Source organism: Corylus avellana, chromosome 10, assembly GCF_965113065.1.
Source record: "Corylus avellana chromosome 10, dhCorAvel1.hap1.2, whole genome shotgun sequence".
NCBI classification, from domain to species: domain Eukaryota; kingdom Viridiplantae; phylum Streptophyta; class Magnoliopsida; order Fagales; family Betulaceae; genus Corylus; species Corylus avellana.
Window position 1 is genome coordinate 15283797 of NC_142499.1, and position 27078 is coordinate 15310874.

At 34.8% G+C, this 27078-nt stretch overlaps 1 protein-coding gene, 1 non-coding gene and 2 pseudogenes across 2 annotated transcripts; 3 read left to right on the forward strand and 1 right to left on the reverse strand.

Moving 5' to 3' along the window:
• The first annotated feature begins 1268 nt into the window (after positions 1-1268).
• On the forward strand, positions 1269-1340 carry TRNAH-GUG (transfer RNA histidin (anticodon GUG)). Its single transcript has one exon. It is a non-coding gene; the product is annotated as a tRNA-His (tRNA).
• Positions 1341-5328: 3988 nt separating this feature from the next.
• Positions 5329-6608, reverse strand: LOC132177906 (protein PLASTID MOVEMENT IMPAIRED 1 pseudogene; annotated as a pseudogene).
• Positions 6609-8086: 1478 nt separating this feature from the next.
• Positions 8087-9317, forward strand: GAMMA-TIP (gamma tonoplast intrinsic protein). Its single transcript, XM_059607486.2, has 2 exons — positions 8087-8622; positions 8747-9317. The coding sequence occupies exons 1-2, from the start codon at positions 8239-8241 to the stop codon at positions 9116-9118; spliced, it is 756 nt and encodes a 251-aa protein (XP_059463469.1). The 5' UTR covers positions 8087-8238; the 3' UTR covers positions 9119-9317.
• A 16067-nt stretch (positions 9318-25384) lies between these two features.
• LOC148583394 (uncharacterized) lies at positions 25385-26363 on the forward strand (annotated as a pseudogene).
• The last annotated feature ends 715 nt before the right edge of the window (positions 26364-27078 follow it).

Consider the following 27078-nt stretch of genomic DNA (forward strand, 5'->3'; position numbering starts at 1 on the left):
GCATTTTTGTTTACAACATGTGTTTGGCCGCAAAAAATGCAGTGCCAAACGGGCACCAAAGAAAATTAAATAGTTTTTTTTTTTAAATTCAAAATAATAATTGTTATATTAAATATGAAATAGAAAAAAATTAGGATAAAGTCTACTTAACCCTCTCAAACTACCACTTCAATGACAATCTACACCGCAAACTATCAATTACGACAATTTATCCCAAAACTACCAAAATAATGACAATGTATCCCACCAATGCTAGCAAAATGACAAAATTAACCCTAAAAAATTTTCAATAAGACAAAAATACTCTTAAAATTTTGAAAAAGAAAATTAAATTTTAATATTTTTGTTTTTATTTTAGTGAGTAATTTCATCATTTTGTTAAAATTGGGATGTAAATTGTCGCAATTGATAATTTGGCGGGTAGATTGTCATTGGGGTGGTAGTTTGAGAGGGTTAAATGGACTTTACCCAAAAAAATTAATATAAAAATTAGTTCTTCTGGTTTTTTGAGATACAAAATTATTAATCAAACTCTTATATTCAAGATTTATTCATATATTATTCTCAAGAAACAATATGACTAACCCATTTGATATTTTTGTGGCATAGATAATAGAAAGGATTTTATTCGTTTTAATTTTGAAAAAAAAAAAAAAAAAAAAAAAAAAAAAAACTTATTTGTACACAAGATTCTATGTAAAGAAGGGGGTGGATGTTTGGTTTGCAACAAATTCTTGTGGTTGTTCATTAAAAAAAAAAAAAAAACAACAACAAGCATGTGGATTTTTGTTTTTATTTATTTGACGCTTATTGGTTTGACGTTGACGAAAACATAAAACAAAAATTTCATTGAATGCTTATTCCATATGTATCAGTCATCAGAAACAGCCATGAAGTGCATTTTGTGCATCCTACTGTTTTATGCCATGCATTCTACTCGTACAGTAATTGTAATAAACCCTTGTGAAAAGGTCAAGGAGGTGTAATTGAAACCAGATTTAAACGACTTATTAGGAATTTTTAAAAAAAAAAAAAAAAAAAAAAAAAAAAAAAAATTTGGGTTGGTGGAGGCTTCTCCTTTGTCTCATTCTCATAATCAATGCAACTTTTATGACAATTACCAGTTTGGATATATATATTTAACATGTTAATTATTTCCAAAATAGTAGCTGTCCCCCCACACCACATGTAATCAAGTGATGGCAAAGATTTTATCGCATAGAAGTTTTTCCGGTTATAGAAATAGTAATTAGGAATCTTGTCATCATGTGGCTGTAGTTTAGTGGTAAGAATTCCACGTTGTGGCCGTGGAGACCTGGGCTCGAATCCCAGCAGCCACAAAATAGAATTCTAGTTTTGGATGAATATTTTTCCACTTTCATTTTGGTGTGGAATTATTTGCAATTTTTGTTTCTTTTTTTGGATAACCAATTAAAGAAGTGTCATATCCTGTCAAAAATGGTTGGAGTCAGTTTTATTTCTTTGTCCTTTTGTTGGGTCATCATGTCAATTATTGTCAATTTTTGAGAAATTTTCCCCAAATCACTTCCAATGAAAACATAATTGAAAAGTCAAATTTGCTATGCTCTTGTTGGGCAATGTACTGTTTTTGTGTAGTGAAAAATAATCATTTTTTTTTTTTTAGGTAAAAGAATAGCAATAGTGTTTGTGTAGGGTTGGACGAATAAGGTAATTCCAAGAATTCTAAACTTCCTTATAAACCACAATCATTTGATAATAATTTTTTTCATCCTTTTTTATTTTAGGTTCTACAGTTTTTTTTTTTTTTTTTTTTTTACATGTCCGCACATGAGGGGTGGCCCGGAAGGGAGATTAAAACTAGTAACTTCTGCTTCATAAGATTTAGTCCACAACTAATTAAACTATCATTGAGAGACAAGTTCTACAGTTTCAGAGAGAGAGTAGAAGATAAATAAAGATAGAATAATCGTATAATATTGTCATCTAACTTAAGATAACTTACTATCATTTATCACTCCAAAACTTAATGAAGGGTGTTGATGCAGATAATATCTACAATGATCTCAGGCAGGGGCAAGACTATAACTTTTAGGTTGGAGGGGCGAAATTAGAAAAAAAAAAAAAAAAAAAATTAGGGGGGCAAAAATTATTTTTTAAGGGTTTATTTTATAAAAAAATATGAAAAATTTCACTTTAGACCCATAGACTACCTTGTGATTTGACATACCTCCAAACTTTAAAACATTTCAATTTGGACCTGTGAACTTTCAATTGCAATCAATTTGAACCCATCGATCAATTTTTACCATTAAAACCCCTATAAAGACAAAATTACCCTTTAATTTTCTTTTTATTAAAAAAAATGAAAAAAATGGAAAAAAAAAAAAGGTTCACTTGGTTGCCCAACCGTGGGGTCACCTTGTGTTTTTTATTTTTTATTTTTTTAAAAAAAATCAAAATTAAAGGTAAATTTGGAATTTTATAAAAAAATCAGAGGTATAAACATCATTGTATCACTTTTAATGTCTCAACTTTGAAAGGGGGCTCAAATTGATTGAAATTGAAAGTTCAGGGGTCCAAATTAAGAGGTTTCAAAGTTCGAGGATATGTCAAATTACGTAACAATTCAGGAGTTTAAAATAAAATTTCCCATAATATATATATTATTTTTTTTTGGATCACCTTATGGCTTGGGGGGCTTCCCCCACTTAAGGTGGTTCCTCCCTAGTCTCCAGTCGCTTTTTTAAGGAGGAGCTCTGCCTAAAAAAGATGGAAAAGGTCACCAGGAGACTCATCAATTTGGAGGTATTTCAACGCTCAAGTCAGTAAACCTTAGCTGAGAGAGAGGCAAGCAACTACTAAAAGGTCTGTTGGTATGTAATATGGTTCTCTACAGTCTCTCGATTCCTTTGATTTAAGGTTTGTGATTTTAAAAAATGTAATTTAAAAATAACAATTTTAAAATATGTGATTTGAAAACGTAATTTTTAAAAATACAGTTAAGCGTTTGATAAAATTGCAATTTAATCTTTAAAAGCACAATTTAACTTTTAAAATTGGATTAAAAAAAACTCATTACATTTAAAAATATATATGTATTCTATTTTAAAACCACAACTGTTTAAAAACGTAATGTCAGACAATTTAGTTCATGCGTTCTCCGGTTTTCAAACCGCACTACTTGTGTTGATGAAACCATAAAAATCTAAAATTGTCTTATTGACTTGTGAGTTTCTAGGCCCTTCTAAAGATAAAGTGATAAAATCTTATAAGGATGGGATAATCCTGAACATTCCACTTTCGCTACATTTAACCCCGGGCGGCGGGCGATATTCTAATCCATGCCGTCCTTTTCACGCCATTGGTCGACTCCGGTCTATATATATATATATGAAGAAAAACCTTTTAACCATATATATTTTTTTAATGATGAAAACACACTAACCACTATAGTTCGGTGGGAGATTATAATTAACAATTGTATTATGGATTAAAAGCTTTTACTTTATGAAGAAGGAGAAGAAAGATAGTGCGTTCAGTTCAATGTTCATAAACAGAAAGCAAGCAATAATGGGTTCGTTTGGATTTTTAGCTTATTTGTGGCATATACAAATACCAGGATTAACTAACTTTTTTCCTTTTTTACATTCTTAAAATGGAAAACATACATTTTTTAAAAAATATTTATATTTCACATTTTAGTAATTAACATTTTTGAACCATAATTCCAAAATTCACCAAATTTCAATTAAATATTCATTATGTTAACCTCACATATTAAAGAAGAGTTTGAACTAATGGCTCAACAAGTCTTTAGTTATTTTGAATAATGGCTAGATTTGGAGTTTTTCGAAATGAAAACTGGTATAGAACTAATCAGAATAACCTTGTAACTATTTTGGCTAGCCCATTGTAAGAGTATTCTCAGTGAACTCTTTAAATTTGGATTTTCTTTAAAATTTTGAAAAAAAAAATTCACAAAAATAATCATTTAACAAGTTGTCTACTCTATTTTAAATTTAACTTTAATCAACAAAGCTCTCCAAATATCAAGTGCCAAAAAGTAAAAGTTATTTAGTTTTTTAATCTTATATATTTATTTTCATTCTCTCTCTCATGTACCAAGAACAAAAAAAAAAAAAAAATTAAAAATTAATAAAATAATAATATTTAACTAAAGTAGAGAAAGATATAAAGAATTTAATAATTGATTCATTTTAAAAGTGACTCTTTAAATTAAAAAAAAATAATGAATTTTTTTCCTCAAGTTTAACTTTGATATGAATAGCTCATTATAAATGCTCCAAGTGTTCGAGATAAATCCATCTAGTGGGTCATCAAATAATATTTAAAAATAAAAAATAAAGAGTAAAATATAAAAAAATGTTAGGTATTCTTTTAATGTTCTTCTAGTATTCTCATAATTATGATGTAACTTTTAAAATCACCAATAAATTAAGTCAATAATGATAATTTCAAATTCAATAATAATTTTAAAAATCACATCACAATTAAAAAGACAAAAAAAAAATAAAAAAAATAAAAAAACACTTACCATTTCCTTAAAATATATAACACTATAGGAGATGCTGTTAACTACATGCCAAATACTTTTCACCTCAGCTGTATTAGGCTTATCCTAAGGACAAGTGTTATAAATAGGGATTGTTTCTGGATCTTTCTCTCTCTCTCTCTCTCCTCCCACTCTTCACCGTTCACTTAATGGTATCTGAAAAAGATGGTAGTAATCATTCGGGTTCAGTATGTGCAGTCATTAGACAAAAGCATAGTGAAAAAGGATACTTCTTGTGGTCAATAAATGACTAAAAACTGACTTTTTTTTTCAAAAAAAAAATAATAATAATAATTTTTAAAATTATGATTGATTGATCAAGTCAAGCTGTACTACTCCTACTAATTAATGGCTTTAACTGAAAGATCACTTTTAAATAAACCAAAGTTGTCATTAATCATTCTCTCTTATTCTAGTTCACATGAATTTATCCATTCAAGATATTCTACTATACAAAATTCAAAGGAAATTATATATAATAAGGGAGAGGCTTACATACAGTTGTTTTAAACTACCGCAATCTGCGGTAGTTTAAAACAACCGCTCAGATTTTCCTAAGGGTTAAAGAACCCAAAACTGCAGTGATTTTTTTAATAAAAAAAAAAATTGACGGCAAGAAAGATGCCGTTAAGTACTCCCCACCCAAACCTTATCTCTCTTCTCTTTACAACCAAACTTGGTCTAACTATATCTGAAAGAACCAGAAGTAGTCATACATGCCAACAACAATTCTAGAAAATTTATCATAATCCAGGGAATGTGCCAAATTACAATTAACATATTTATGGAATTAATTGAATTTCTTTACAACTCAAAAGCTATTTGTTCTGCAGTTTTACCCATCAGTTCATCCATGGGCATCAAAGACAAAATTGTAGAGCCGAGTTCATCAATCCCCATGGCTGCCATCTTCTGAAGCAATTCAACCCCACTTGTGGATTGATGTGATTGGAGAACAAATGGTTTTGATATTTGCATGGCTAGCTTTGGAGTGTCCTTCCTTGAAACTTCAGTATCCAGAGGATCCATGGCAGCTAAGTAGCCCCCATCCCTTGTTTGCACAACGCAGCCCAAGCCCTTGCCAAGATCTGGGAGGTACACTTTGGACTCAGGTTCTGTATAATCCTCGGCTCCTTCAACCTGGAGAGGTGGAATTTCATCAGGTTGATTGAATTTATATTTACTTGTTTCTTCTTCCTCAAGCAACTGAAGAAATTCCCTTGTTACGTTTTCTTCCTCTGCATCGAGTCTCTGTGATCCAGAGTCTTCCTCTGTCTTGACAATTTTTTCTTCAGCCATCATAGACTCGAGAGCTTTTATTTGTTGAGCAATTGAATCTAGTTCGGTTAATCTTGTGAGATGTACCTGATCATGCACTACCTCTTTGACAACCTCGCTTGACACTGATCTTTCTTCAACTAACTTTTCTGAATCCTCCTCTTTTTCTTGAACCTCAATACCTTTATCCACAACTTCGAAGTCAGGGAGATCGAGATCTTCCATTTTTGTTTCTTGTTCTTCCAACTTTGCAGCCGCTGGCTTGGGCTCTGGCTTTGGTTCTGGCTCTGGCTCTGGCTCATCGAGATTCAAGTCATCCATTCCTTGAAGATCTGCTGTGTTTGCTCCTGTCTGTGAAGGACTCCAAGCTTCCTTACGGCTCGACATCCTAGGACTAGGGACACTAAAGGATGCCTTTGATTGCTTTCGAGCAAAAGAAGACGATAAATTACTAGATTTATCTGACCTTGATTCCTCAGCCTGTCTATAGATTCCAATACCTCCATCTTTCTCCATAATCTGGAACCCCAGTTTCAAAACTAGTTCTCCTCCTTTCGCCTTCCCCGAAAGATTGAAACTTGTGTCCCATTGCCGAACTCGGATACCTTTAAAATATAAATTAAAGGGAGAGGCTTACATACAGGAGAGTGATTGACTACCTCTGTACTTGGAAAGAAAGAGTCCAAGGTCATGGCTTTTGGAGTCTTCAGTAGGGCCGGCGTTGATTAAAATTTTTTTGGGTTTTCTACCTTTAGAGAAGAGAGATAAGGTTTGGGTGGGGAGTACTTAACGGCATCTTTCTTGCCGTCAATTTTTTTTTTTATTAAAAAAATCACTGCAGTTTTGGGTTCTTTAACCCTTAGGAAAATCTGAGCGGTTGTTTTAAACTACCGCAGATTGCGGTAGTTTAAAACAACTGTATGTAAGCCTCTCCCATATAATAATTCCCACGACACACCTTTCTGTTCATGTTCATCGGCTAATGTTCTTTTAATACAAGAAGAAGCCGCTATGTGACTTAAAAAAAAAAACAAAAAGGGTAGAAGAGAGAAGAAAAAAATTTGATTAATCAAAAAAGAAAAAAAAAGAAAAAAAGAAAGATATTGCACATCCACCGTCCTTTGATGTTACTCATTGATCTTTTCGGGGCCACGTGATTTATTTACGGGTGGCCAATAACTATTGCCACGTGCCATGTCAGTGTCAAGAATGCCAAAGCTCCATTCATCACAAACTCACTCACTACTTATCCCCTTGCCTCTTTTCTGTTCATATATTATTTCAAAATTATTTTGAAATGTGTTTTTTGTTTTGAGAATGTTTGTAAACCATAAGAACCAGTTAAACTAGATTGTCCTACACTAATTACAACTAATTTGTAAGGAATAATCAGGCGCACAAATAGACCCTGTCAATATAGCCAGAATCACACCAATAACTCCACTCAATTCATGAGAATTTTTTAAAACTTTATTGAACAGAAGCAAAAGCATCAATAATAAAAGATTTTACATTTGAAATAGTTTTGTTTGCGAGGTTACGTTTAAAAATAGTTAGGATAATTATTTTGAAAATATTTTTCTCAAAACATAAAATAAACGGAAAAAAAATATTGGAGGCTAATTTACGGTCTCGACAAATCTCGCGATGATTGTCAACTTTGTGATTGTGGTCGGACTACTTTTTTTTTTTTTAAGAAGGTCGGACTACTTTAATGACCGTGCAATGATCGACACATTAAAAATAAAAATTTTGATACTAATTTTTAGACAAATTACTCAACATGTTTTCATAAAATGAATTAACAAAAAAATTTCACTTGAAAAGTATTTTTTTAAACACACTTTATAGACACTATTTGTTGAGGAATGAGATCTGACAACTTTGTTTATGTAATAACTTTTAAAAAAGTATTTTGCCTTTAGAAAACATAAAACCGACACAAAAAAAAAAAAAAAAAAAAAAAAAAGACTACATTAATATACAAAAACTTATTCGATCTTTCCAGAGGCCAAGCAAAGCAGACAAAAACACTCAACTATACCAGCACGTTACGTGGCTCTTATCAATGCGGAACACGTGGCAATAGTTCGGCATCCTATGCCCGATTGCTTTGCTGTTCGAACAGGAACGGGCAGCAGATGATGGTCTCCCCAAAATTTGAAAAAAACCAAAAACCAAAAAAAAAAAAATCTGTGTTTTCACAGCCTGTCCACCAGTCCCGTTCTGAAATTATTATTATTTGCCATCCTCATTCTCCACCGGAAACCGGCTGCAGCCGGTGTGTTTGCTCTCGTCACGTTCAATATAAAGGCAGTAGTTGAGAAGCGGAGAGAAGAACCTAGAACCAGAGCTCAAGGTAGTGAGTGTACTGTGTACGTGGCAACAACACTCATCAGACGACCATGCCGTTCAGGAATATTGCCGTCGGAAGGACGGAGGAGGTGACCCACCCGGACAACCTGAAGGCGGCGTTGGCGGAGTTCATATCGACGCTCATATTCGTGTTTGCCGGGCAGGGCTCCGGCATGGCCTTCAACAAGCTCACCGACGACGGCTCCACCACCCCGGCCGGGCTAGTGGCGGCTGCCCTGGCCCACGCTTTCGGCCTTTTCGTCGCCGTCTCCGTCAGCGCCAACATCTCCGGCGGCCAGGTCAACCCAGCTGTCACCTTCGGCGCCTTCGTCGGCGGTAACATCACCCTCCTCCGTGGCATCCTCTACTGGATCGCCCAGCTCCTTGGATCCACCGTCGCTTGCTTGCTTCTCAAGTTCGCCACCAACGGCATGGTGAGGCTATCCGTTTTCTGTTAGTTTTTTACAGTTATTTTCTTACACTTTATTTGGCACTTTATTTATTGAATTTAATTATTAAATTTAAATTAATTTCGGATCTTGTTTCTGTACTTCGCAGACCACCAGTGCTTTCTCTCTGTCCTCGGGAGTGGGCGTCTGGAACGCCTTCGTTTTGGAGATCGTGATGACTTTCGGTTTAGTTTACACAGTCTACGCGACGGCCATAGATCCAAAGAAGAGTAATGTGGGAATTATAGCCCCCATCGCCATCGGTTTCATCGTCGGCGCTAACATTTTGGCCGGTGGCGCATTCGACGGTGCTTCAATGAACCCTGCAGTGTCGTTTGGCCCCGCCCTGGTGAGCTGGAACTGGAAGAACCACTGGGTCTACTGGGCCGGACCTCTGATCGGCGGCGGGATCGCCGGTGCTGTGTACGAGTTCGTCTTCATCAGCCGCACTCACGAGCAGCTGCCCTCCACAGACTACTGAGCTAGTCAATTATTGGGATTGCGTTTAAATGAACAGTGGCACGGCTTTTCTCTGGTGTATTTACTTGTTTCGAGGGTTGTTATTGTGTTTAATTTAATTGGTCACCGTTGATCTTTTCACCATCTTGATCATCTCGCCACTGTTGTTTCTCACTGAAAAGTTGTCATTGTAATTCTCAACTCGGGTTGTGGTTGTGTCATTCTGCTTTCGGCTGTATGATTTCTGTTCTTTTCTCCTTCGTAACAATTTCAAAATGCTGTTCATTTTTTTCTTTTTTCTTTTTCGTTATTGGATTTAAGAGCTATTCCCTTTTCTCTAAATATAGGAAATATCTCAACCAAAAAAAAAAAAAAAACCCACAAGAAATAACATACAGCAATTTCTCTGTTAGTTCCTTGAACATATAGAATTTTTCTATATCTATTATTTTCATATAAAATATTTTTCTTTTCACTCTCCTCTTTTTTGCCTTTTATTAGAGATTTTGTTGGAATTAAATAAAAAATATGAGAGTAAGTAACAACTTGTAAGTTAAACAAAAATAATATTTTAATGGTGTATGAAAAGATCGAGAAAAATATTATAAAATATATTTGGATTGGAAAATAATAAATAAATTTGTTCTTTAAATTTAGAAAAATTAAAAATAGAAGTTCTTACTAATTTTTCTTCTACTCTAATATTTTTATTTTTATAAATTTGACATGGTTTATAAAATTATAATTAAATTAAAATTTAATAATAAATTATCTCAAATAATAATAATTTTAAAAGCAATGTGCGAGAATAAAAGTGAAAGAGTTATTGTGTATAATCTTACTCTTCAATTATTGCATCTTTTTTAATAGTACTAGAAGCACCTCGTACATTACTGTCCCATCTCGAGGAGTAGCCATTTCAAAATAAGATTTTAATATTGTTTTATCTAACCAAGTAAATAATGCTTCGATATTATGTTAATAGAGTAGGCATAATAATGCTGGACCAAATTGTTGAAAAGAAAACAAAGAACAATCTCGAACAGAAGCATATAAAAAAAGGAAATAGTTTTATTCCATAAATTTTAAAAAAAATTAAACGAAATTTGCTGTTAGTGCTCTAACAATTTATTCTCACTCTTATATTTTTCCTTTCGCAAAGCTAACGTAATTTTTACAATTAAATTAAAATTTAATAATAATTTATTATAAATGTGGGATGATTTTAAAAGTTGCTAATGAAGTGTATGAATAAAAGTGAAAAAGTGATAGTGTGATATAATATTATTACATTATTTAAATTTTTGTAATATATACTATGCTAGCATATATATTATTTACTTCTTAGAGTAAGGAGGAAAACCTAGTTTTTTTTTTTTTTTTTTCGTAGAGCACCGAACAGGTATGGTAAACCCTAGTTTCGGGCAGGAGGGATGGCCATTGGTTGCCTCCCTCCTCCCCTCGCCCTCTCCGCATGGTGAGCTAATCTATTTACTTGATACCCCTAGCTCTGTTGTCTCCTCTCTCCCCCTTCAGCTTGTGCGGTTTTCCTCTTTTTCTGTCGCCCCTTTTCCTTTTGTCTAGTTCTATGGTTTTTTGCCCTTTCTCCCATTGCCGTTGTGCCCACCTAACCGTTCCCCCATCAATCTCTGTCGCGTCTTGTTTGGGTTGGGCTTGGAATTGGATCAATTTGTCTTTGCTCGATCTCTCCTCCTCCGTCTGATTCACATTGACGCGTGCCCCCACCATCTTGCTCTCCGGATCTGTCCATGTCCTTCCCACCTTTTACACCGGTTCCGTCGCTCCAGCTGTGGTTTGTTTCTGTTTTGCTTTGTGGTTTATTTTCCTTTCCTATTTTTGCCTGTTATTTGTCGTTTCTTCTTGTTGTGTGTGTTTGTTTTTGCTTGTTTGGCACATTTTGTGGGTGCCGCTCTTGGGGGATTCACCAAACTCTCCCCCCCAGTTCTTTAAGTGCGCCGCCGATCTCTTCCGCGCCCACTTTGCCTTCCACCGTTTGCTCCCAAGTCTTTCCAAGCGTCCTCCCACGATGAGCTTCCAACGCCACCTACCACGTCAGTTTCTAGCCAGCACGCGATTGGCTTTCTTCTGACTGCTGTCATCTGCTTAGTGTGTTTTTCCTGTTTGTTTTTCCATGTATTGTTGGCTTTATTTTGTTGTATTTCTGTTTTCCCTGTATTTGTTCTTTACTTTCCTGTTTTATTTTCCTGTACATTTTTTATTTCCTGTTTTTTGCTTGTAATAAGGTTCTATCCTCTCTCTTTTGGTCTGTCCGTTTGTATCTCGATGCTCTGTGGAGTATTTGCTTTTGGTCCAGACCCTTGAGTTGTGGATGTGAGCGATATCCTGGCTTACGGATCAAGGAGAATGAGTTTCGGCATGGGGGTTCTTTGCTCTCAGGGCCAAGAAATAAGCGCTACCTATGCATTATATTGTGTCTGTTTGGTGTAGATTTGATGTTAAACCTATTGTCATTGATTGGCCTTGATTGGTATGTTGGTATATTTGCTGTCTGTAACTTTAATTTCGGCTATGATTTGCTTCAGAGTTTTTTGCTCTACTTGTAAGAGCTTTTGCTCGCGACTATTTTATTAATGAATAGGTATGGAATGTTTTCCTTTGAAAAAAAAAAAAAAACATATCTATCATGTAATTTTTTTTAATTATAGAACAACTCATTTTTATTTCACCAAAAAAACAAAATCCTATTAATTAATCGAAGTCTATATAAAAATTTAGAGTAGTTAATTAAGTCTATGCATATAATTATTAGACATAATTGTTAAAATAATGTAACAGTAGGAGGGCAATTAAGCCCTAGAGACAGAGGATAGTTAATTAGTTAATCCTAGATTCCTATCAATCATGAAGAGTGAAGCAGCACTGCAGCAGAGCACGTGAAACTTTAGGGTCAGTGTTCGTACCAATTGGCCTTTCACTTTATGGAATGGACACGACCTTTGTCCTTAATTTGGGTTACCTTTTTCCCCACTCTTCTTTTTCTTTCTTCACGTTTCTTGTCTAGCTAGCAACCTACAACAATTACTCTACTTTTTTCTAGAAATCACTTACTAGAAAGTTTGAAACCCTTCTGTATATTCCACTTTTGAAATTATTATTATAAATAGATAAATGTATTTTTGATTGGTATAATTTGAAATTTTGATAAATAACTCTTTAAATTTTAAAAAATGTTAAACTTTCTATGGAATAAAAAAAAAGAGAAAAAAAGAATAAATTAGTCTCTATTTTTAGAAAAAAAATGACAGAATCACATCAACACGAATCAGATCGGCCGATTGAGTGGCTAAATCACCACATGGCCATCGGAAATGGCTCGGCTATCCCTTCAATTTTTTTTTTTTTTTTAAGCATTTGGGATTGGTTGAATCACCCTTGAGCATCAGCCACCTCCATTTAGGGTGCGTATTGTGATTTTATAAATAAAAAGTGCGATTTTAAACTAAATCGCAAAACATAAATTGTTTGAATTGCGTTTTTTAAAAATTGCGAGTTGAAGAATCAAAAAAATCTTCTTTTTTAAATTGCACATAAGTAGGGGTGGGCAGATTAACCGATTACCGATTACCGACCGATTACCGACTTTAACCGAACCGATATTAACCGTAACCGATAGTTATTGGTCGGTAATCGGTTAAAAATTTTATACCGATAAGCTTATCGGTCGGTTAAAAATTTTTTATCGGTTAACCGATATGACCGATAAGTTATTTTAATTTTTAATTTTTTAAAATTTTATATTTATTATTAAAAGTTAAAACCAAAACGACGTCGAATTTCCTTCCAATGAAGAATTTCAATTTTGCCATTTTGAATCAGATAAAGCTTGATTTTTTGGTTGATATATTTTGTTCATTGGAACGAAATGGGCTTCCAGGAGCTAGAACAGTAGAACCGATTTTGCATTTCTGCTCATGGAGCAATCTCAGATGATGCTCCCAGTAAGAGAAAGAGTTTATTATATTAATATAAACTAAAAAAAAAGAAAAAAAAAAAAGAAGAAAGCCTAATAAAAAGCCCACAAAACTCAATCTAGCAATTCTCAAATTTATTTTTTGGCCCAATTAGCAATAAGTAAAAAAGCCCAATAAAAAGCCCACAAAAGCCCAAACCGGTTTAACCGACCAATTAACCGACCGGTTGACCGATTACCGATTTGACCAATTTTCGGTTAAGACTTCTTATCGGTTGGTAATCGGTTAAGATTTGGTTAACCGATAGCTTATCGGTTAACCGACCGATAAGTCCATTAACCGGTCTTAACCGACCGATACCTAGCCCTACACAAAAGGATGTGTTTTTTTTTTTTTTTTTTTCTTCTAAAAATGCACAATTTTAAAAGCTAAACTTTTATTTTGTTAAATACTTAACTGTTGTAAAATTAAAGAAAATAACAAGACAAGATAAAATATTGCAATATATGAAACTAGTTCTTCAAGAACTATGTATTATTCTTCTCTATTATTGTGTGATTTACATACAACTCAATACTCCCTTTTATAGGCATGGAATCATAATGGGAGGTGAAAGAATATGAAAAGGGGAATATGAAACAAGAGAGTACATCAATGTATTACATGGATGTTATAGGAATTCTAAAAGATGACATAAATGTGTAGAATTCCAAGAGATGGAACTAAATGGTCATCCACCAAATGCATGAATGCATTCATAACACTCCCCCTTGGATGACCATACACTAAGAATATGCCTCGTTAAAACCTTGCCAAGGAAAACCCAGTGGGAAAAAACCTGTGGCGAAGGAAAAAGAGTATAATATTCTTGTGTGCCTTCGTATGCTTTAAGATTGCCTCATTAAAACCTTGCAAAGGAAAACCCAGTGGGAAAAACCTTAGCGAAGGAAAAAGAGTACAATCAGCATAATCATTTTACTCCCCCTCATTAGCATGAAGAGCTTCAATTGTTTATGATGAAAGATCCTTCAGTCGGCGCATTCCAATGTTATTCACCAACTTCTTAAATGTTGCAGTTGGTAATGCTTTGGTAAATAAATCTGCCAAATTGTCACTTGATCGTATCTGTTTGACATCAATATCACCACTCTTCTGGAGCTCATGTGTATAAAAGAACTTTGGTGAAATGTGTTTGGTTCTATCACCCTTAATATATCCTCCTCTGATCTGTGTGATACAAGCAGCATTATCTTCATATAATATTGTCGGGCTATCTTTGATTGTGGATAAACCACACTTTTCTCGAATGTGTTGAATTACTGATCTTAGCCATATGCATTCCCGACTTGCTTCATGAATTGCAATAATCTCTGAGTGATTTGAAGAAGTAGCAACAAGTGTTTGCTTGACAGATCTCCATGAAATAGCAGTACTTCCACTTGTAAATAGATATCATGTTTGAGATCTACCTTTATGCGGATCAGAAAGAAAACTCCCATCTGCATATCCAATTAATTGTGAATTTGAACCTTTTGAATAAAATAATCTCATGTCAGCTGTGCCACGAAGATAACGTAGAACATGTTTGACCCCATTCCAATGCCTTCGAGTTGGTGCAGAGCTGTATCTTGCTAATAAATTAACTGAAAATGCTATATCAGGTCGTGTGCAATTTGCAAGATACATCAAAGCACCAATTGCACTAAGATATGGTACTTCAGGACCAAGAATTTCTTCGTCATCTTCTCGAGGGCGAAAAGGATCTTTTTTCACATCAAGTGACCGAACAACCATTGGAGTGCTCAAAGGATGAGCTTTCTCCATGTAAAAGTGCTTCAGGACTTTTTCTGTGTATGTTGACTGATGAACAAGAATTCCATTTGGAAAATGTTCAATTTGTAAACCAAGGCAAAATTTTGTCTTTCCAAGATCTTTCATCTCAAACTCATTTTTTAAATACGTGGCAGTTTTTATGAGCTCTTTTGGAGTCCCAACAAGATTTAAATCATCTACATAAACTGCAATGATAGCAAATCCGGATTCTGATTTCTTAATGAAAACGCATGGACAAATTGGATTATTCTCAAATCCTTCTTTCAATAGATATTCACTAAGACGATTGTACCACATGCGTCCGGATTGCTTTAACCCATATAAAGATCTTTGTAGCTTGATAGAATAAATACTTCGGGATTTCGAATTATATGCTTCAGGCATTTTATATCCTTCAGGAATTTTCATGTATATATCATTATCAAGTGATCCATATAAATATGCTGTAACCACATCCATTAAACGCATATCCAAACTTTCTGTAACTACCAAGCTAATCAAAAATCTAAATGTAATTGCATCCACTACAGGGGAATATGTTTCTTCATAATCAATACCAGGTTTCTGCAGGAAACCTTGTGCAACAAATCTTGCTTTGTATCTCACAATTTCATTTTTCTCATTTCGTTTTCGTACAAATACCCACTTGTATCCAACAGGCGATACACCTTCAGGTGTTTGGACTACAGGTCCAAATACTTCACGTTTTGCTAGTGAGTTCAATTCTGCCTGAATTGCTTCCTTCCACATTGGCCAATCATTTCTACGTCGACATTCTTCGACGGTTTGTGGTTCAATATCATCATTACTTCTGGTAATGTCAAATGCAACTTTAAATGAAAATATGTTGTCGACAACAATTTTGTTTCTATCCAATATTTCTCCTGTACTTACATAATTTATTGAGATCTCATTATTTTCAGGTACCTGTTCCTCTTCAGGAGGTAACTCTTCAGGAGATTCCTCTTCAAGAGGTTCCTCTTCGGGGGATTCCTTTCCAGGAGAATTTTGTACAGAAAGTTTGGATGGATCAATTTTCGTTGCCAGTTTTGTGGGTAAGGCCTCTTCAGGAGCGCCGATTTCATTTCCTTGTGCTTTTCTCTTCCGGGAAATCTTATCCTTTGCACCAATAGGTCTTCCACGCTTCAGGCGTGCCTTAGACTCATTTGCTGCTGTATTAATTAATTGTCCTACAGAGACTTCTATCTTCACTGGAGTATTAGCAGCTGGAATGTGAGACTTAATTATTTTCTTGTTGTCAGTAAATGCATCTGGCAATTGATTTGCAATACTCTGCAAATGAATGATCTTCTGAACTTCTAGTTCACATTGATTTGTACGAGGATCAAAATGAGATAACGTCGAATTATTCCAAGTGATTTCTTGTCGTGCTTCTGGCAACGACTTTTCTTTCCCTAGTAATGAGAATATGTTTTCATCAAAATGACAATCTTCAAAACGTGCTTTAAAAACATCACCAGTTAAAGGCTCAAGATATCTAATGATAGAAGGAGAATCAAAACCAACATAAATTCCAAGTCTACGTTGAGGTCCCATCTTAGTGCGTTGAGGTGGCGCAATTGGAACATATACAGCACAACCAAAAATACGAAAATGAAAAATATTTGGTGGTTGACCAAATGCAAGTTGCAAAGGGGAATATTTTTGGTAAGCTGTTGGTCTGATCCGAACTAATGATGCAACGTGTAATATTGCATGTCCCCAAGCAGAAACAGGTAATTTTGTTTTCATAAGCAAAGGTCGAGCAATTAACTGAAGTCGTTTAATAAACGATTCAGCTAAACCATTTTGAGTATGAGTATGAGCAACAGGATGTTCAACATTAATTCCAATTGACATGCAATAATCATAAAATGCTTGAGATGTAAATTCACCCGCATTATCCATCCGAATAGATTGAATTGGATAATCAGGAAATTGTGCTCGTAATCTAATTATTTGAGAAAGAAGTCTAGCAAATGCAACATTACGAGTAGAAAGCAAGCAAACGTGTGACCACCTAGATGATGCATCTATTAAAACCATAAAATATCTAAATGGCCCACATGGAGGGTGAATCGGCCCACATATATCCCCTTGAATCCTTTGTAAAAATGATGGAGATTCAACAATTATCTTAGAAGGGGATGGTTTGATAACAAGTTTACCTTGAGAACATGCAGCACAAGGATAATCACTTGGTAAAAGAATCTTCTGGTTCTTTAAGGGATGCCCATGAGAGTTCTCAATTATTCGACGCATCATAATTGTTCCCGGATGTCCAAGACGATCATGCCAAAGCATAAACATCTTTGGATTAGAGCACTTCTGGTGCATTACAACATGTGATTCAATTGTTCTTATTGTTGTATAATACAACCCGGAAGAGAAAGCAGGCAGTTTTTCCAATATGAGCTTCTGGCCCGAAATTGTTGAAGTAATCTAAAGATATTCATCACTACCTTCATTAGTGGTTTCAACATGATAACCATTTAGACGAATATCCTTAAAACTGATTAAATTTCTTCTAGATTTAGATGAATACAAAGCATCATCAATACAAAATTTTGTTCCTTTTGGCAATATGATATTCGCTCTTCCAGAGCCTTCGATTAGGTTTGATGAACCTGATATTGTATTGACACTAGCTTTGTTTAATATCAAGTATTGAAAATATTTCTTATCTCTAAGAATTGTGTGCGTTGTACAACTGTCTGCTAGACACAAATCTTCACCAATCATCTTGAAATTAATCATTCCATCAATATGACCCATACCTCTATATATAAACAAAATATATATTAAAATTTCATTAATCAAAAAGAAAATAACAAAATACAATGAAATTTGACAATGTAAACATACTATAATTAAGACATAAAGAAAACATATTAATTGTTGTAGACATATTCATCACCAATCAGAAGATCAGTATTTGTGTTAGAGTCTACAAAGAAATCATAAACATCAAGATAAATGTTACCCTTTCCATTTAGAATATTAAGAAAAATTGAAGAATCTTCAGGATTACTGTAATTAGCAAAATTCATTTCAATCTCCTTTTCTTTTATGGAGGCTTGATATAGGTCTACCAGATGTTTAGGCGTACGACAGGTACGTGACCAATATCTTTTCATACCACACATGTAACATTTATCTTCATAGTTCTTTGTAGGTTTATTCTGTAAACCTTTGTTTTCATTTTGTTTCGCCTCAGTGTGGTTCCACTTCTGGTGGTATGGAGCATTTCTTTTGTAAAAATTATGAGTACATTCCCCTTGACCTCTATATTTTTTTTCTTCTACCATGTCTACATTCACAACCATGGTTTCCTTTATTACCATGAAATGAGATTCCATTTGCTTCAGGAAATGGTGTAGAGTCCATTGTACGAGATTGATAATTTTTCATTAATAGCTCGTTATTTTGCTTAGTCACTAGAATGCAAGATATCAGTTCAGAATATCTTGTGAAATTACGCTCTTGATATTGCTACTGCAGGAGCACATTCGAGGCATGAAATGTGGTATATGTATTTTTCTAACATATCCATATCAGTGACTTTTTCTCCATACAATTTTAATTGTGGGCTGATTTTGAAGAGTTCAGAGTTAATCACTGACATTCTTGAAATCTTGCAACTTCAGGTGCATCAAATCATAACGAGCTTTTGGGAGGATAACTATCTTCTGGTGCTCGTATCTCTCCCTTAAATTATTACACAAGGTCAAGGGATCCTTTACCGAAAGGTACTCAGTTTTTATATGCTTCAGGCATATAAAATTATAAGACATCATATTCATAACATTAGTATGATAAAATTCTAATTTATAATAAATCTCACATAAATCATAATATGCAAGTATTATGATAGCTTTATAATAAATCTCACATGAATCATAAAACAATAAAAATTTAATGAATTGAGAATACCTCACAGATAGCTTTTGATGTTGAAGATCAAAAGAACACAACAATTAGCTAGAGCTTCGTGCTGATAACGTGTTGTAAAATTAAAGAAAATAACAAGACAAGATAAAATATTGCAATATATGAAACTAGTTCTTCAGGAACTATGTATTATTCTTCTCTATTATTGTGTGATTTACATACAACTCAATACTCCCTTTTATAGGCATGGAATCATAATGGGAGGTGAAAGAATATGAAAAGGGGAATATGAAACAAGAGAGTACATCAATGTATTACATGGATGTTATAGGAATTCTAAAAGATGACATAAATGTGTAGAATTCCAAGAGATGGAACTAAATGGTCATCCACCAATTGCATGAATGCATTCATAACATTAACTGCATTTTTAAAAATTATACATTTTAAATCACAAATTCTTTTTTTCTTTTTAAAGGAATAGAGCGACTTTTATTAGATAACTAAACAAACATTAAATGCAACTCTCTACAGAGATAATATTCAAGATACAATGAGAAATTTCTTCACTAAACACTTTTTGAAATCACAAATTCAAATAGGCCTTTAATCCATTAACAATTTTTTTAAAATATTTTTTTTTCTAATAATACGAATTAATTTGTTCTTTGTTTTCTTATTCCAACGAATAATTAATAACTTTTTTCTTAAAGAAAAATTCCATTAGGTGGCCATCCTTAGCTTTGGATTCTTTACCATCTTTTCATACTTCTCGGGTTCCGAGACACCATCCTTGCGGAAAGATTGTAGAACCGATGGTAGTTCATTCTTCAAACCCATCCACATCTTATGTCACCAACTCACCACGCCCTTCACCTTAGAATTATTAACGGTGGTACTACAAATTATTTTCCTCTCATTTTCTTGTTTCCTATGTACAGTTCCCGTAAATAACATGCAAGTCTAAATAAATTAAATAAACATTTTTATTTATAAGAAGCTTTTTTCTCCGGTCTGTTTCCGCTATAATATCTATAGCAATGAGCAGCATCCTTAACCAGATCACCCTGTTTTTATTTGTATATGTTTTGTAATTGTTTGAAAAGTGCTTTTAATTTTTTTGATTTGATTTTTTTATGTGATATAAAGTTGAAAGTATTTTGGATGGAGTCCACAATTGAAAACATGTTTTTCTATTGGATCTACTTAAAAAAATTGTTTAGTAAACATTTTAGAAAGTGTTATGGATTTTTAAAGAAACAAATACTAAACCGACAATAACATTTTAATTTTTCAAGGCCAACTTTCTTACTAGTAAATAATTTAAAACTAAAAAAAAAATAGTGGTCACAGCCCCTTTCAGCAGTAGAGAGGGGTGGCTTTGTGGCCTCCCTATCTAGTTAGGGTGACCACACGGCTGCTCCTGTTCTCTTCGGGTGACCACACGACCACCCCAATTTAATTGGAGTGGCGCATACATAAAAATAAAAAAAATAAATAAAAAAAATACAAGGAAGAAGCACTTAAATAAGGTTTTAGCTTTCTCTAAAAAATAATGACCAAAAGAGTGGACTGTGAAAATAAGAGTATATATATATATTATGCCTACACTAGCTCTCATTTCAAAAAATTAGCTCCAATAGTTTTATGACACATGACATCTCATGACTTGTCATAAGTCACTGTTAATTATAATTAATTTCACTAAATAATTGTAATTACAACCTATTTACTTTTTTTTTTTTTTTTTATTATTCAATTTCTCTGATTGACTATACTTATATTTTATATTTGACTCATTTATGAAATATTTCGTAGTCAAATTAAAGTCATAAATTTACTATCACTTTAATTCACTACATCTTATTCGTGATTATCCAATTTAATCCCATAATTATTATTATTATTTTTTGATAAACGTGTGACTTTCATTATTAATCAAATAGCAAAAGCAGATTCCTCAAGAACTAGAAGGTTTTAGAGGAGGATCAACAACCCACATAGCATCCATTACATTTTTCGTTGCCATTTTCGCTAGCTCGTGAGCTGGTCGGTTTGCCTCCCTACTGCTATACTCAATTTTCCATTGAGTATATCAATTTGAAATCCTCCTCTTGGCGAATTAGCTCCAATAATGCCAAGAGGGCCTTTTTGAAACAATTGAAATCTCTAAACCCCATGCCTCCATGCCCTTTCGAGACTCCCATTCTATTCCATCTCATCCCAGCAATTTTTTTCTCCTTCTCCTTATGGTCCCACCAAAACTTTTGCATGAGAGAATTTATTTCCAAATATAAGGCCTTCGGAAATAGGAACACGTTCAAGCAATAAGTAGGTGTCGCTTGAATGACTGCCTTCAATAGAACTTCTTTTCCAGCTTGAGATAGGAACTGTAGTTTCCAGTCTTGGAGTGGCTTCCATATCCGCTCAATGATACTTTGAAAAGCCGTTGTTCTCGACTTCCCCACAAGTGCCGGGAGCCTCAGATATGTGTCATATCGTTGAGTGGTTGGTATTCCAGATATCTCCAAAAGTTTTCGTCGATCCTTCATTGGAGTATTTTTACTAAAAAATATGGAAGTCTTGCTTGTATTCATTTTTTGTCCGGATGCCCCTTCATACATCTTCAATATATCCGTCATGACACTCCATTGTGATTGATTAGTGTTGTGCAAATTTATTTAACTCGCAAGTGCACGAATCAATTGTAGTTAATGGATTGCAAGTGCGAGGTCGAACCCACAGGGAATTGTATTCTTGAAAGCAATTTTAAATCTAAATTAATTAAACCCTAGTCTAGTTCCAAATTTTTGAGAGTTTTTTTTGTTTGAATGAAAAAGCCAAAGCATGAGCAATTTAAAGTGATTGAAATCTTATGACGAAGCACTAAGGTTTCGGAATCCGCACTCACAAATTCATAACAACATAATTTCATGATCTATAATATTCTCCAAAGTTCTCACATATAAATCTTAAGTTTGTTTTACTATTGCTTCAAAGAATTAATCAAAAGATCCCATGTATCCATTCATAACCCAAATCACAAAAGAAATCCAATATTCGATCAAATCATTAACTGTATCCGTAAATCACAAGAAAATATCCAATCTTTATCAAAACATCAATTGTATCCAGATAATAAATCACAGAGGAAATCCAATTTTTAACAAAGAAAACCAAGCAATCAATTGTATTGAATAATCTTAAATCATCAAGTGTATCCTTGAATCACAAAAGATATCCAAGAGTTATTCAATCCAATTGATTAGAAGTAAAACAATAGAGCAATTAAACCATTAAATTGGGAAATATTACATACATGAAACAAAGTTGCTAATCATAAGTGAGGCTTCATCCTCAACCTTAGTTGAAGGTTTAGCCTCTCATGTTATTGAAAGACAAAACAAAATTGATTGAATTCATAATGTAAAATCGAGTACTTACAAATAAGAATCACAAAGTAGAGATTCAAAAGTTAGGAAAACCTTAAACTCTCTTCTTTCTCCTCTGCAATCTTCAAATTCGTAGCCCCCTCAACTAATCTGATAATTCCCTATTTATAGACCTAAAACTTAGGGTTTTACAAGTTGAAATCGGATACAATTCGTCCAGGTTTGTACCATTTAATTACGGGACGATTTTGGAATAGTAAACGTCCGAATTAGGAAAATCCTATTTCACAATGAATTATAGTATTTTGAGTTACCTTTCCAACGCCACTTGAATCACCTCAATCGGATATGTGAACGAAAAGTTATGGTCAAAATACTGAGATGTGTAGAATCTGAATTTGAATCCAATTCGAAATTTTATCCAATCTTATCCTTAATCCGATTTACCCATTTCTTGGATTTTGTTAAACTTAACCACATCAGCTAGGTCTTCTCAAAGTATGTTTTCTTCCAAAAAGTAGTTTTTCTTCAACACCTACAAAATACTAAAAACACAAAACTAACACAGAACATCAGATAATAACACAGCTAAAGGATTAACACAAGTAAATTAAGGGGTCCAAATATGCAATATTTGGCACACATCAATTAGCCCTGCTAAACAATAAACTGTCATCTGCGAAAAACAGGTGGCTAATATGGGGGTCTTTTCTAGAAGTAGGAACGCCTGACAACCTCCCCTCACAATTGACATTAGTTAGCATGGAACTTAAAGCCTCAGTAGAAATCAGGAAAAGATACGGAGAGATAGGATCTCCCTGTCTGTGACCCTTGGATGGAGTGATTTTGCCCCATGCAGTTCCATTTACTAAGACCGAATATTGAGTCGAAGTTATGCACATCATAATCTAGCGAATCCACCGATCATCAAAGCCCACACCCTTCATGACTGCCTCAAAATATCTCAATTCTATCATGTCATATGCCTTGCTCATATCAAGCTTTACCTCCATGAACCCCTTTTTCCCCCTCATACTGGAATGCATAGTGTGGAGAGTCTCATAAGCCGCTAGAATGTTATATGAAATTAACCTCCACGGGATAAAAGCGCTTTGTGTTGGGGAAATAATAAATGGTAAAACCTTCTTCAATCTATTGGCAAGGACCTTGGAGATTACTTTATACAACACATTACATAAGCTTATCGGACGGAATTCAGTGACACATGAAGGGGTTTTAGTCTTAGGAATAAGGACTAAATGCGTCAAATGCAAAGTAGAAGGCATCACTCCCAAATTTAAAATCTCAATTACTGTTTTACATACCCCTTCCCCTATAGTTGCCCAATTTTTTTGAAAAAATTCCGTTGTGAATCCATCTGGGCCCAGAGCTTTAAGAGGAGCCATTTGTGGGATCGCATTTCGCCATGTACATAATAATTTTAGTAACTCATACTAAATATTTAGGCCACAGATTAAAAATAATTAATCCCATTAAATTTATGTCAACGAGATATTTATTATCTCTTTGATTTAATTAAAGGATTTTGATTCTTTCTTGAGGAGTGGTGTTCTCATAATGTTACAGGTGATCACTGAACACACTTAAATTTTGATCAAGTATCTTACTTTTAAGTATCAAAGTGACATCTACATCACATTTAAGTTCATGATCCTTTTAGGATTTATCATCATTCTTTTGACAATATTATAAAAGAATGACAATCTACATGGTCCGTTCAATGCATTGTATTCACACTAATTCATCAATCCTAAGTTACTTTACATGATTAAGATAAATCATCATGATTGATGTGTTATAGTCTTATCAAATAAAATGCTAAATTCCATTACCGACTACGAAAACTTATTTATAAATTGCAAGGTTTATGGTTTACGATCTTCAATGTGATGATAATTTCATTATTCGTATCTTAAACCATATTCAATGCAAGCTACAGACCTTACATAATGATGGAACTAGAGCTTCTTATGAGATGGGGTCAAAGCATGAATGAAAAATATATTAAGATTGAAGATTAAATTAATATATAAAAAATAAATTTATATTAAATTTTGCAACAATTTATTTTTTGATGTACAACATCAAATAATCAATTAGGACCTTATCTTCAATTTTGTTGCTATTAGAAATGGGTCTTGGGCCTAACTCAACCCAAAAGCTAGCTCAAGAGTTGAGGTTTTCCTTCACCCTTATAAATGGTCCATCTCCTTAATACCCAGGCAATGTGGGACTTCCAACACGCCCCCTCACGTGTGGCGGGAGGACATCCAAGCCAACACGTGCGACAATGGGTGACGGTGGGTTATAGCCAATTAGGCTAGGTTCTGATACTATATTAGAAATGGGTCATCTCCTTAATACCCAGGCAATGTGGGACTTCTAACACGCCCCTTCACGTGTGGCGGGAGGACATCTAAGCCAACACGTGCAACAATGGGTGACAGTGGGCCACAGCCAATTGGGCTAGGCTCTGATACCATAAATGAGTTTTGGACCTAATTCAACTCAAAAGCTAGCTCAAAAGTAGAGCTTTTCCCTCACCCTTATAAATGGCCCATCTCTTTAACCCACAATCACCCATTGTCGCACGTGTTGGCTTGGATGTCTTCCCGGCATACGTGAGGGGGCGTGTTGGAAGTTCCACAAGTTATATTTCTTAATACCCAGACAATGTGGGACTTCTAACATGGTATCAAAGCATCTCTGCTTTCCAATTTTTTTTGCTCCATCAACATGTCCGAGTCCCACACAAATGTGGAGGGTCATACACCCTTGAACAATGAAACACCTCACACAACAACCAGTGATGTTTCTCTTCAATCTTCTCCATATTATCTCCATTCTGCCGATCATCCAGAAGCAGTTTTGTGTTCTACCCCTCCCACCAGTGACAACTACATCACCTGAAAGCGAGCCATGAAAATTGCCTTAAATGCCAAAAACAAATTTGGCTTTGTAGATGGTTCTCTTACTCGACCACCCGCCAACTCCACAAACCTTCCTATGTGGGAAAGATGTAATGATATGGTACTATCATGGATCCTTAACTCCATTGATAAATCGCTCATCAACAGTGTCATCTACTGCAACAATCCTCGGGAGGTATGGATTGACTTAGAAGAACGTTTCTCTCAAGGTAATAATCCCTGAATCTTTAAGTTAAAAAGAGATATATCTACATTGAGCCAAGATCATATGTCAATTGCTGCCTACTATAACATTATCAAATCATATTGGGATGAGTTAAATACACTCACAACCATTCCAGAATGCTCTTGTGGTGCCTTGCGAGAACTCAACCAAATGCAGGAAGTTGAACGTGTCTTTCAGTTCCTTAAGGGATTGAACGAATCATATGCTTCCATCCGTAGTCAGATTCTTGCTATAGATCCTCTTCCCAATGTTGGCAAAGTTTATTCCATTATCCATCAAGAAGAAAAACAGAGATTGCTCCACCTCCCTACATCCAATTTTGATTCTATAGTCATGGCAGCAAATCGAAATTTCTCGCAATCTCGTACAAATGAATCACAAGGCAGAGGACATGGTAGGCCAAAATGCGATCACTGTGGAGCTCTTGGACATTGGAAAGATGTCTGCTATAAGCTCGTAGGGTATCCACCCAATTGGGATCATTCTCGCAGCAATCAAAAGTCCGGCCCCCCAAAAGGATCCTTTCCTTATGTTGCTCATCATGTCTCTACAAAACCAGGAACATCTCATACCATGAAAGTTCAATACCAGGTCTCTCCGCTGAACAGTACCGCCAATTGATGGATCTTCTCTCGCCCACTCCTTCAGCCAACCTTGCTGGTAATATCCCATCTTCCTCTTGTAATTTAATTCCACCTTCACATTCCTCTGATTGGGTCATTGATAGTGGAGCATCCGATCACATGACCTCTATTCCATCCATCCTTGAGACTTCTCACGAAGTCAGCAATGCTAGCCCCATTAAACTTCCAACAGGTGCAGTCGTTCCTATCACTCACATTGGCTCTGTCAAATTATCCTCCACTGTCACTATAGCCAATGTTTTATACGTCCCTTATTTTAAGTTTAATCTCCTTTCTATTAGCAAAATCACTTGTGATCTAAATTGTGTTGCTATGTTTTTCTCCACTTTTTGTGTCTTCTAAGACCTAGCCACGAGGAAGCTGATTGGAATGGGTGAACTTCGTGATGGACTATACTACTACAAGGCATCCGCAACACCACTTTCCTTTGCAATTCCATCTGCCATGCAATCCCAACAGAATCTTGACTTCTCTTTGTGGCACCAACGTCTAGGACATCCATCTCCATCCGGCATGAATAAATTCATTTCTATTCCTAATTCTTGTTCTTACTGTGATGTATGCCAACGAGCTAAACATACTCGTCTCCCTTTTTCATTGAATCACAATAAAAGTACTGCCATTTTTTCTCGAATATATTATGACATTTGGGGAGGTTATCCTACTCCTTCACACACAGGTGCCCATTATTTTTTGACTATTGTTGATGATTATTCACACAACACTGGGGTATATCTTATGCGTTTCAAATCTAAAACTTATTCCTGCTTGAAGCATTTTTGCCTTTTCATCAAAAATCAATTTTCCTGCCCAATTAGACACATCCGAACTGACAATGGGCAAGAATTTCTATCATAACGCATCCAACAATTTTTCCACGATGAAGGTATAATCCATGAGCACACTTGTGTGGAAATGCCCCAACAAAATGGAGTTGCAGAGCGTAAGCATCGACACCTACTCAATGTTGCACGGTGCTTACGCTTCCAAGCCCATCTTCCCATCTTTTTTTGGGATGAGTGTATTTTGACTGCCACATATCTCATCAATAGAATCACCTCCCCTAGCCTTGGAAACAAATCCCCCCATGAA

Bases quoted from the DNA above. Each gene is read 5' to 3' on its own strand.
- GAMMA-TIP (XM_059607486.2), top strand. From the start codon at position 8,239: ATGCCGTTCAGGAATATTGCCGTCGGAAGGACGGAGGAGGTGACCCAC. The intron at 8,623-8,746 runs GTGAGGCTATCC...TGTACTTCGCAG, and splicing joins AGTTCGCCACCAACGGCATG to ACCACCAGTGCTTTCTCTCT.